This window comes from Arachis hypogaea, chromosome 16, assembly GCF_003086295.3.
Source record: "Arachis hypogaea cultivar Tifrunner chromosome 16, arahy.Tifrunner.gnm2.J5K5, whole genome shotgun sequence".
Classification (NCBI taxonomy): domain Eukaryota; kingdom Viridiplantae; phylum Streptophyta; class Magnoliopsida; order Fabales; family Fabaceae; genus Arachis; species Arachis hypogaea.
In genome coordinates, this window is record NC_092051.1 from 144349793 (window position 1) to 144361307 (window position 11515).

The following is an 11515-nucleotide window of genomic DNA, read 5'->3' on the forward strand; positions in this document are numbered from 1 at the left end:
CTCAAGCAACTTAATGGTAACTGACCTGCGTATAAAGTGGCCGAGATGTGCGCAAGTGCTATAGAGGTGTTAGAAACGGTTATTTAATTAGGTGAAATTTTGAATATTTAACAGTTAGTTTCGAGGTATGACGTCGTGTATCTGAGTTATTTGGGTAAGAGTAAAAAATGATTTAGCTCATTAAAAATATAAAATATTTTTTTTTCTTTTAGGTATTAATATAAAAAATATTTCGAAAAAAAATATGCAATTCCACATAAATTTGACGACAATCTAATGATAATTATTGATGGTGATAAAAAAATATTTATTATAAATATAAAACAAAATGATTATATCAATTTTAAACCGAATTAATTCTTATTTTAAATAATTAAACACAATAATTCATTTATAATTTAATTAATTTCAAACCAATTTTAAGAATATTTTGTTCCAACTCCTCGGATACTAAAAGTAGTGTCATACTGCTTTTATAAGTTGACTTTCACTTATCATCTGGCTATTATGAATAAATTTTTTTATTGATAACAATAACAAATATAACAAATATCCTACTACATGTAAACAACTTGATTTTAAAAATTATACCAAACATAAAACTAGACGAAAATAAGATAAATATCTGTGTGTATTATAAGCATAAATATCTGTGTGTATTATAAGCTCCACATAACAAGCTTAAAATACACCTCTCTCATTATTTTAGTGCAACTATTGTTATGGATTATTTCTCAGAATAAGCTTAAACATATTCCATTGATACTCAATTACTCATCATAGTTGATGCTAAAACCTCTTCATGAACTGGCTCATCTGTTTCTGAAGCAACCTTGCTGCATCAGATTTAGGATCAAGCACATGATAAATATGCTTCTCTCCCTTGGCCTCCACAAGCTTCACATCTTTCACCCCATTCTTCTTCACAAACTCTGCATACATCACACCCCTCTCCTTCAAGAAATCCAAACCAGCAACATGCACCTCAATTGCTGGGAACTTGGACCAAATTCTCTCAGGCAAGTTTGCTTTCTCGAAATTGCAGCCGAAGTAGTCGCGGTTCGAGCCTTCCGGTATGCTTAGCTTCCAGAACATGTCATTGCTCTTCACATCTTCTGAACCTCCATCTTCCATTTCCTTCTCAGTTCTCTTCTCACTACCAAAGTAAGGGTGCATTAGCATTATTCCTTTGATTTTCACAGGGCACACCCACTTCTGAATTGTTTTCACAGCAACATGATGTGCAATGTTGGCTCCAGCACTGTCCCCAGAGAGGAAAACTCTTGATAACTCTGCTTGTTGGAGCCATGGTTCTGTGCTTGCCTATCATCAACAAATACTTTAAAGTATATATCTTCTAGCAATACCAGCTTTGCATTCATTTTTTTTCATATTTAATTTATAAACAAAGTTATATATTGTTATTTGTAGGATTTATAATTCAAGCCTCTTACTTTGAGTTTAAAGTATTCTCAACTATTAATTTCACAGGAAGATAACTGCATGTGAGTTTTTACTCGTTATAATTAACCTTGTATTTGTGGTTATTCTATACATGTAAAAGGATTAAAACAATTATCATCTCTTTTGTTCTTTAAATACTAACCAAAGAACAAAATTTGGGAGTTTACTTGTACTACAAGATAGATGCTTACTTGATCACGAAGCCATTCAATTGCGGCGTAGCAGTCTTCATAAGCCGTGGGAAGGCGGTGCTCCGGAGCCAAACGGTAATCAACAGACAGAACAATGGACCTTGAAGTGGCAGAGAATTCACCAAGAAAAACATGGTAGCCAAGCCAAGTGGTGGAGCCAATGCAAAAGCCTCCACCATGGAAATAAACCAACACTGGAAGCTTCTCTGATGAGGAAACTGAAGGAGGAAGGAAGAGCCTTCCAGTGATGGGTTTTAATGGGTCAATGACCACATCCTTGGACCTGAATCCATTGGGATCATTGGATGGTTCCAAACATGGTGGAGCAGTTTCTGGTGCAAAGCGTTTCACAGTGCCATCAGAATAGACTTGAAGAAAATCCGGTGATTCTGCTACTGTTAGGATTTGGTTGAATTAGTCCTACATTGCTTAGGATAGCAAATGGAGTGGGTGGCCTAGGCTATAAATATGAGGCTAAGTTCTTCATTTGTTTTTGCACCAGTCAGAAACACTTTAAGCTTGTATCTGATTTTTCTTTTCCTCTGTACTCTTTGATTAGAGAGTGTTGTGAGGTGTAGTTAGATATTTGCTTTGAAAGAGTGTGGGTGTACTGGGGTGCCGGTGAGAGAAAGAAGTCTATGTGTTGTAACAATTTTCACATAGTGATATTCTCTGGTTGTCATTTGACAACGGCCGTGGTTTTTTCTCCGGTAATTGGAGTTTCCACGTTAAATTCTTGTGTTGTGATTGTGTCTATTTTATTTCTCTGTCAAAGGTGTTTTCTCAAGGGGGAATTGTGTCTTATTCCCAACAAGTGGTATCAGAGCTTCGGTTCGGTGGGATTTATTCTTAGTATGCTCTGTGGTTGCAGCCTAGTCTAATCTCTTTGGTTGCTGTTGTTGTTGCTGGAAGGCAGTGTGACTCGGTGAGAGTGCAGTTTGGAAAAGGTTCTGGCTAAGGAAAGACTTGGTATTTAAGTGTGTCCATTGTGACCCACCTCTCTTTCCTGGGGACCCTTCCTAGTGCACGGTCTACAGTTGAGTTATACTATTCCAGTATACGGTTGCAACAATGTCAGGATATTCAAGTGCTGTGAAGCTTGAAATAGAGAAATTTGATGGAAGAATCAATTTTGGCTTGTGGCAAGTACAAGTCAAGGATGTGTTGATACAATCAGGTTTGCACAAGGCGTTGAAGGAGAAGATCTCTGGTTGCTCTCTCTATGAGAGAAGATGATGTTCTCTAGAAGACAAGAAGTATCCTCATGGTATTACCGCACTGCCATGGATAAGGATGAGTTGTGGCAATCAGGTCCACAATTGCACACGGGCATTGGTTGGCGTTGAGATGCAAGGTGTGTGGCGGAGTTAGGTCGATGGCTGAAGAACTTCCAGGAAAAGCCAATTTGGAAGTTGCACCATGAATTTTCAGCAAGGTTTCGATCTGTACCAAGGCGAAATTCTTGGAGTGGTCTAATTCCAAGTGAGTATACTTTCATGGTGGAGTATGATAGTTCTCTGAACTATGATTGTCGGTATAGACAATGGCAGCAAAGAATTGTCGGTGTTGACAATGGAAGCTGAAGATGTGTGACTATTTCAATCAAGGTGGAGATTGTTAGGATTTGGTTGAATTAGTCCTACATTGCTTAGGATAGCAAATGGAGTGGGTGGCCTAGGCTATAAATATGAGGCTAAGTTCTTCATTTGTTTTTGCACCAGTCAGAAACACTTTAAGCTTGTATCTGATTTTTCTTTTCCTCTGTACTCTTTGATTAGAGAGTGTTGTGAGGTGTAGTTAGATATTTGCTTTGAAAGAGTGTGGGTGTACTGGGGTGCCGGTGAGAGAAAGAAGTCTATGTGTTGTAACAATTTTCACATAGTGATATTCTCTGGTTGTCATTTGACAACGGCCGTGGTTTTTTCTCCGGTAATTGGAGTTTCCACGTTAAATTCTTGTGTTGTGATTGTGTCTATTTTATTTCTCTGTCAAAGGTGTTTTCTCAAGGGGGAATTGTGTCTTATTCCCAACAGCTACTAAGGACATCTTAATTCTTAAACTAGGAACAAAGAAACAAACAGGTCTTTAGATGCTTAAGGTTTGAGTTGAGGGGTACTATGATCTGATGAAGTGGGGGGTTCTATTTATACTAGACAAAAGGAACATAAGGATTAGCGTGCATGATTTTTTTATATTAAGCTACATTCTTGGTGTTTATGGTTGGCCAAAATATTTTAGTAGTAGATCTTGTAAAGGTTGGTCATGTAAATTGTGTTGTGGTATTTAAGGTTGAAAAATATCGAAGCATGGTTGGTTGGCACTGACAGAATAAAGAAAGGTAAATTTTCAGAAAAACGCGCCAGGTAGGGGTCGAACCTACGACTTTCTGCTTAGGAAACAGATGCTCTATCCACTGAGCTACAGGCGCTTATGTGAATACTTCTAGGTGTTAACAATTACCCTTTCTATAGCCTGATATATGAAAAATGTGGTTATTTCCAATTGTTCTTGAAGGAATCATCTTCATCTAGGCTCTATCAATGGTAATAATTCTCCTAAATTGTAAATTTGTGATGTATAAATGCTTTCCGTTCAAGTCTTCTTTGATGTTTTGTTTATAAAAGAGAGTAGTTTTGCATATAGTTGTTGGTTAATAGAAAGTAAGAAAGAGTTCTCTAAACTATATTGATCAATGGCTCTAGAATGTTTTTGCAGTCATTTCTATACAAGTTTGTATAAGCGCTTAGCAGATTAATCATTATCACTACCCATAAGGGGGAAATTCCTTTTCTCTATACTAGTTTCCTTTTAGGATTGTAAACTTTACTCAACAATTGAGTTTGGGCTTAGTTACTACTGCGATCAAATTCCAAATATCAAAGCAGGAAAATCTTAATCGTGCATTGTAATGTTTAAGCTAAAATTTAATATTCTAATATGCTGAACAACAATACTATAAAGTATAAACGTGCATTGTGATGTTTAAGCTAAAATTCATACTTCAGTACTCAGTATTTACCTAAGCTACAATCACAAACTAGTTATAGTTTCTGTTGTCCCAAAATAAAATATTCTTTGTTCAACCTACAAAAAGATTTGAAATGCTCTAGAAGTATCACATCGGGGAAAAGTTGAATATTTTCAGTATCTATAATAACTTTTACAAGTTATATTGCTCGCCGAGTTGGGTAACGCCAACTTGTGACCCAAGTGGGGGCAATAAAATGATGCAACAAGTTCTGTGGCTAGCTGGGTTGGGTCTCAGGATGCTCTTTGCTGGCCTGCCCACTCCAAGTTGAGAGTTGGGCCAGGTGGTCTGGGCGAAGGCTCGGGCTTCTTGGTTCCTAAAATGGAAGGCAAAGCGTGAGGCTGGTTTCACAGAGCAGCGAACACTTCCTACTCCCAACAGTGGAGGGATAACGGGCTGCAGTTCCTTTGGTCCAATATGGCCTAGTGGGCCTGGCTACTTGAACCATCATTTTTTTCCCCATTTATTTTAAAATTCTGTGCCTAGACTCTCCCTCTGAGCATATCAATTATTACTATTAATTTTCTCACCATAATATAACTTTCATCTTAACACTCTGGGATATATAGTTTCTCTTTGTTCGAATTTGGAAAAGTAAACTTAGATTAAGATTTAATAAACACTTGCTAAAAACCATGTTTGTTGGTTTCTCACAAATCCGCTACTACCATGGCAAAATTCTAATATCTTGCCACAAAATTACACAATGAAGAAGGTGCCTAGTAATATCCAACTGTCTACGTTGAATGTGCCAACAACATGATCGAAATTAGAACCATGAGCTTAATAATATTAGAAAGAAACTAAAGGGAAAGGCAGAAGACAAGTTCATGTAAGGAAAGAAAAGAATGGGAAAATAAGGGATGAGGACATGCTACACTTATCAAAGCTACAACTGAAAAATTACAATCTTGTCAGGATTTGAATCCCGTGCATGCAACGACTAAACTTACTGACCAACTTCTCCAATCAAATATCACATATATTATGTAAAGCACAACTAAATTTTATGCATTTCTTTTGTCATACATGCAAATTTGGCTATAAACTTAGATAAAAGAAGAGCCTGAATTTGTATCCAAAAAATACCAGCAAGAGTATAAACTTCACTAAGAAAATTACATTAACATCATAACATTATGACAGACACAATGAAAAAGGTTACAAGAAGATAATGAAGCAACAAATGTGTCTAACATCATAACAGAAGCATGAGATGGATGAATTATCCTTTATTTCATCGAAAAAGAAAGAGGAAAAATGGAATATAATAATGGATGAATTATCCTTTATTTTATCCCTTTAGCTGGTTTATTTGAAACATGATAAATTTTGCTTCAGTTGTTTTACACAAAAGGGTTGCTCATAGTGTAAACATTTTGAACAAGAAAGTATTTATGTACTAAAAAGGGGAAGAAAATTGATATTTTTATTTTTCTTTTTCTTTAAAAATCGATTTTATTCTGTTTTAAAAATATAGTGTAGAACACTATAAACTTCTCACAACAATATTCATATGTAAAATCACTTTACTTTGAGAAAATAATAATTATAATAAATCCTTAAAAGAGGTATATGACTATGTGAGCTGAAGAAATATGGGAAAAAAGAGACTATTTATAGATGGAGTTATTCCTTTCACCTATTAGATCTTAGATCCCAACTTTTATAGGCGATTATTAAGTATGTAACCATCTCTACATATAATTACAATTGAACAAAACAGGTCACCAAGTTCTCATTTGGTTGCTAATGAACTATATAGCTCAAATGGCATAATTTTCTCATCTTCACCTAGAGGTTTTTCAGGTTCGAGTGACACTCCTAATTTTGGAAATAAAAAAAAGTTCTCATTTGGTTGCTTCTGAATGTTGTGCTAACTGGAGAAAAACCTAGCAGCTTATATTTGCTGCATTCAGATGCTGGGATCATCTATTACAGCAACAAATGAACATGAGCATTTTTCTTCTTTTTGCATCTAAAAACTCAGATTCACCCCAAGACCTTGCTTGTAAGGTAGCTACCGATGCACACCAAATAATTTCTCCACAAAACAAAACCATATATTAGTATGCAGTACAAAATTATATTCATGTCTTTTCATCCATCTCTAATATTCTCATGAATATCTACAATATGCTGACAAATTGTTAACACATTGATATTAGCTACAAGTGCTAAAAAGTTTAGTTAACCAGCTAAGCAGTCCATAAAACCTAAAAGCCTCAGAAAAATTTTGCATTAAGTGGGAAAAAGTAATCAGGCTGCATTATAATCCATCTACCATCAGATATTGCTCCATGAAAAAAGGCCAAGATTTCCATCCAATCACCCTTTGATTCACAACACAAGATGGCATTGTCGAACAGGAAAGAAGAAAAGAGATGGAAAGTCAGCGGCTATCTAGTGTTATTGCCCTGATCTATGTTTGCCTGCATGGTTTAGAGCAGAAAGACAGCCTACTATCTTGCTTTTTATTCACAGAAACTACTAGGCTGCTCGCTCCTTGAGAGACAGTTATTTGCCTTCAATCTCCTCTTTCAGAGCCTTGCTACCGAGAGGCGGTAACGAGTATATACTTACAGTTGAGCTTCCACCCCTAATCTGCTCCAATGTTTGCAGTGCTGACGAAGTTAGTTTGATGTATGTGTTCTCCATGTTTTCAATCTCAGCAAGTTCTTTAGGGACCTGAGCTAGCGATGCTTTACTTTCATTGGAAGTTATGGAGGCGCACCCTTCTTCCGTATAATCCTCGTTAATTGATAACGATGATCCTGGAGGCCTGTTTCTGGGGAAAAGGATGCTTAGCATCACTTCACACTCCTTTACAATCTTGTTAAGCACATCAACTTTGAAGAAAGGTTGGTTCAAGACGTCTTGGATGAAAGGTAAGCGAACTAGTGCACCAGTTCGTTTATCATATTTCTTTATTATCTTCACCAAACCTATACATACAAGGGGAAATCAGATTTGAAAGAAAAGAAACCAATCATTCTAAACATTTATCTTCAATATCCCTCCTAACCCTGAGAAATTCCCTTTATACATTGATCAAATTTCATAAAAGGTTCAAAGTTTTCATTTCTCAAAGTATAACTACCCCTCTGCCAAGTAGTCATACTGTGTTCTGTTATCTACATCTGATATTACTTATTCATTTTGGGTTCATTCACTCCCACTTAGGTGCCAATTAGTCACAAGATCTGAGAGCCACTGAGATAGTCATCATCACAAGTGTATGAAGTAGAAGACAAATTCAAATTGCAGTCTTTCATTCAATCATTAAGAACAAAGGAAAAAAAACTAAAAATTAGAAAAGAAAATGGATAGTAAATCAACAGTGCAATATATCAATAGTTTTTAGTTCCTCATGGATTGAAACAATTGGTTTTCAACAGCTCCCCAATAGAAGTATCCAAGAATCAATAGTGCACAACCTATGATTTTCCTCCCTCTGATTCATATGCCTACATATAAAGTAAACTAGTGTTTTAATTCCTTCAAAGAAAACTCAATAGCAAGTAGTCCATGAATCAAATTTAATATTTGGTGATTAGTCCTTAAATCATTTAAGCTTATTTCTTGCGGGTCCTTCCATTATCTGGCAGAGACTGATTTGAATAACTTGAAGAGTAAATCATATAGGTAAATCTATTTCCAAGGACCTGCATGCCATTTTATGTCATCTATCACATGTTAATACTATTATACTACAGTTCACCGGTTCAAAGATGACAAACAGAATCCATCACCTAAACAGTTAAACTCATGAAAAAAAGAAAACTCAATAGCAAGTAGTCCATGAATCAAATTTAATATTTGGTGATTAGTCCTTAAATCATTTAAGCTTATTTCTTGCCGGTCCTTCCATTATCTGGCAGAGACTGATTTGAATAACTTGAAGAGTAAATCATATAGGTAAATCTATTTCCAAGGACCTGCATGCCATTTTATGTCATCTATCACATGTTAATACTATTATACTACAGTTCACCGGTTCAAAGATGACAAACAGAATCCATCACCTAAACAGTTAAACTCATGAAAAATACCCGTGTAGTTAAGTGCGCTATAGTTCTCTAACAAAACCATCTCTCCATGAAAATCCACTATTTCCCTCCCTACAGACATCAATTCTACATTTGAATCCTTGGCCTTGGCAACCCTGTCTTGCAACTCCTGAATCACAAACACAAACAAAAGATCTTTAAAATATGTCTAATCCAGCTCATAACATTTTTCTGAACAGTTTCTGCCTATCTAATAACATGCCTTGTGTGCAAGGAATTTATGGTAAACAAAATGTAAATTTCATTACGGAAAATCAAACCTATAACCCACACCCTCCAAGAATTGCAAAAGCTAAACAACAAAAAGCATCCACAAACACCAAGATTAATTATTACCCATGTTAAATTTCACTGGTCTTAAAATTTAGTTATTAAAGCAATCCTGGGATGCAAATTGGAGTAAACTAGCAATAAGGTGGCTGAAAAATCAACCTTGCTCCCAATTTAGCACTTGATTCAGATCAAATAACAATTCAATCTTTGAAGTGTTGAAACTCCTTTCACATCACTAGACACTAGCTTTGCCAATTGTAACAAGAACTAATGTGAAACAAGTTTGAATATTCAAGCACATCATAAACAATATTTCTCTCAAGAGAAAACTATCGTTGAACTATCAATGACTTAAATTATAAGCTCCAAACTTTTACTCCATTAGACATATAAGCCCCCATCCCAAATTCTTCAGGCTAACTGCACATGCCTACGTGGATGGTTAGAGGCTAACTGTGCCTATGTGGCCGTTAAGTGCAACGTGGACAGACAAATCAACCTCCATTTCCGTCAGTCAAATCAGTCCCCGTCATTTAAAGAGAAAAAGATAAGTAGGTCCCTAATTTTTTGTTTTAAAATTCTCGGATTAATAGCCCCAGAAATATGAACTGATTTGTCCCCATTGTGACATCGTGACACTTAACGGCTATATAGGCGAGCTAACCCTCACGGTCTCTAATGGGGAGAATATGAAGTGGGGAACTGATATGTCTAATAAGATTTGGGACAAAGTGTCCAACTAAAACATCCTAAGGACTTATTTAGTTATTACTCTTCAATCAATGATTTGATTTTATAATTGAAAGCGACAACATACACTATTATATCCTAAATTTTAGAGATGGAAAATAAACACAATATGCATAGAGAATTAGAGATCAAGAACGGATACCTTCCATTTGATGATGTACTCTTCCTCCTTCTCAACGAAAAAAGCGTTGAACTTCTCAATCTCCAATTCCAACAGCTTCAAGAAGTCGTTGACCTCCTTCGCCACCTCCTCTTGTTCCCCATCTTCGGCGGCGCCGTCTCCGTCCAACCTGGGCCGCTTCGTGGGAGGGTTGTTATCGGCGTCCTTGGCGGGCGCGATGAGCTTCAACTGCTTCTTCAAATCCTTGTAGGAAAGAAACTTGTCGCGCCAATCAGGAAGCGTTTGCTCGATCTGGTTGTTGAGAATCTTCCAGAACTTCATGATATGATATTCCCCTTTTCAAAACGACACCGTTTTGTGTTGAATTAAGAGGATGAATGAAGGAGAACGCTGAGTGGTTGTTTCTGTTATGACGAGGGGAATTGAAAGAGAGTGGAACGGAATGGATTTGAGGAAACTAAAAAAAAAAGGGACGCTGGGTTTGGGTTTGGGTTCCGGAATTAGAATATCCGTTGAAGAGGAGAATTGTGGAATTTCGGAATATTCTTTGTATTTCTGACACTGGTGCCAACTGCCAAGCCATCTTGTATGGGCTTCATTTCTCAATTGTATTCGTTGTAATCATCAGTGGGCTGGTACGTATTGTACTGTATTCGTGGGGGGCATGGGAACCATCATTGCTCTTCTGTCTTCACTCACTTTCGTCTCTTTTAAAACGCTCACCTCTAATTGCGTTCGCTTGAAGTTATAATTGGAAAATCCTTAGATAATTTAACTGAATTAATTAAATTATTATTTAATAATCTTTAGTTATTAATTTTACATGTATATAATTTTTATATTTATTATTTTGTTTTATTTTGTCAGTTGATAAATAAATATCATTGCTAATAGATTATAAATACTTTGCTGAGTTATTATATTTAGTTTGAACACATTTTAAATATGACATTTATTTGATATTTATTTAATACACGTATTCTTTTATGTTTAACCATTTTTTGACAAAAAAATAAAGAAATATTTTTTTATACATATTTAGACATACTTAAATACCATTACGTAACTATGTATTTTTTAAATAAGTTTAAAAATAATATATATTATTATTTATTAAAATAAAAAAGTAATTTAAATATTTTATATAATTAAAAATATTAAAAATAGTTAAAATATTCTTATAATTATTTAAAAAACATTAAAATTTTATCTTTTTAAACATTTTTTTAAAAAACATTCGTTGTTGAATTTGTAGATATTTTTCTCATAATTCATGAATAAAATTTTTAAATTCTCGTATTTCTATGTTAAAATCGATTTGAGTAAGTACAACATGAGATAAAATTTACTTTTTAATTAGAATCATATTCATTTTTTGAGTCAAACTAATTGACCAATGTCGTTACTATTTATAGAAACTTACTAATAAATTTTGTTTATTCCTAAATTGAAGTAGTTGTACCTATACTTAGAAATAATTTTATATTTTTTGTTAGTTTAAATACTTATCAAAATTGTTAAAATTAAAATAAATATACAATATCTTATCGCAACAATAAAAAATTTATTGATCTAAAATAATTTATAATATTTTTTTATTTAAAAAATAATAAAAATT

At 34.9% G+C, this 11515-nt stretch overlaps 2 protein-coding genes and 1 non-coding gene across 3 annotated transcripts; all 3 read right to left on the reverse strand.

Annotated features, from left to right (window-relative positions):
* Positions 1-732: 732 nt before the first annotated feature.
* Positions 733-2054, reverse strand: LOC112805905 (probable carboxylesterase 6; the record flags this gene model as incomplete). Its single annotated transcript, XM_025848228.3, has 2 exons — positions 733-1323; positions 1656-2054. Coding segments are annotated over 2 exons (933 nt in total), but the record flags the coding sequence as incomplete, so codon positions are not given.
* A 1956-nt stretch (positions 2055-4010) lies between these two features.
* TRNAR-CCU (transfer RNA arginine (anticodon CCU)) lies at positions 4011-4083 on the reverse strand. The gene has a single exon. It is a non-coding gene; the product is annotated as a tRNA-Arg (tRNA).
* Positions 4084-6724: 2641 nt separating this feature from the next.
* Positions 6725-10665, reverse strand: LOC112697479 (SPX domain-containing protein 2). The gene is made up of 3 exons (XM_025750673.3): positions 9919-10665; positions 8736-8862; positions 6725-7628 (listed from the first exon to the last, which is right to left on the reverse strand). The coding sequence occupies exons 1-3, from the start codon at positions 10216-10218 to the stop codon at positions 7201-7203; spliced, it is 855 nt and encodes a 284-aa protein (XP_025606458.1). The 5' UTR covers positions 10219-10665; the 3' UTR covers positions 6725-7200.
* Positions 10666-11515: the final 850 nt, after the last annotated feature.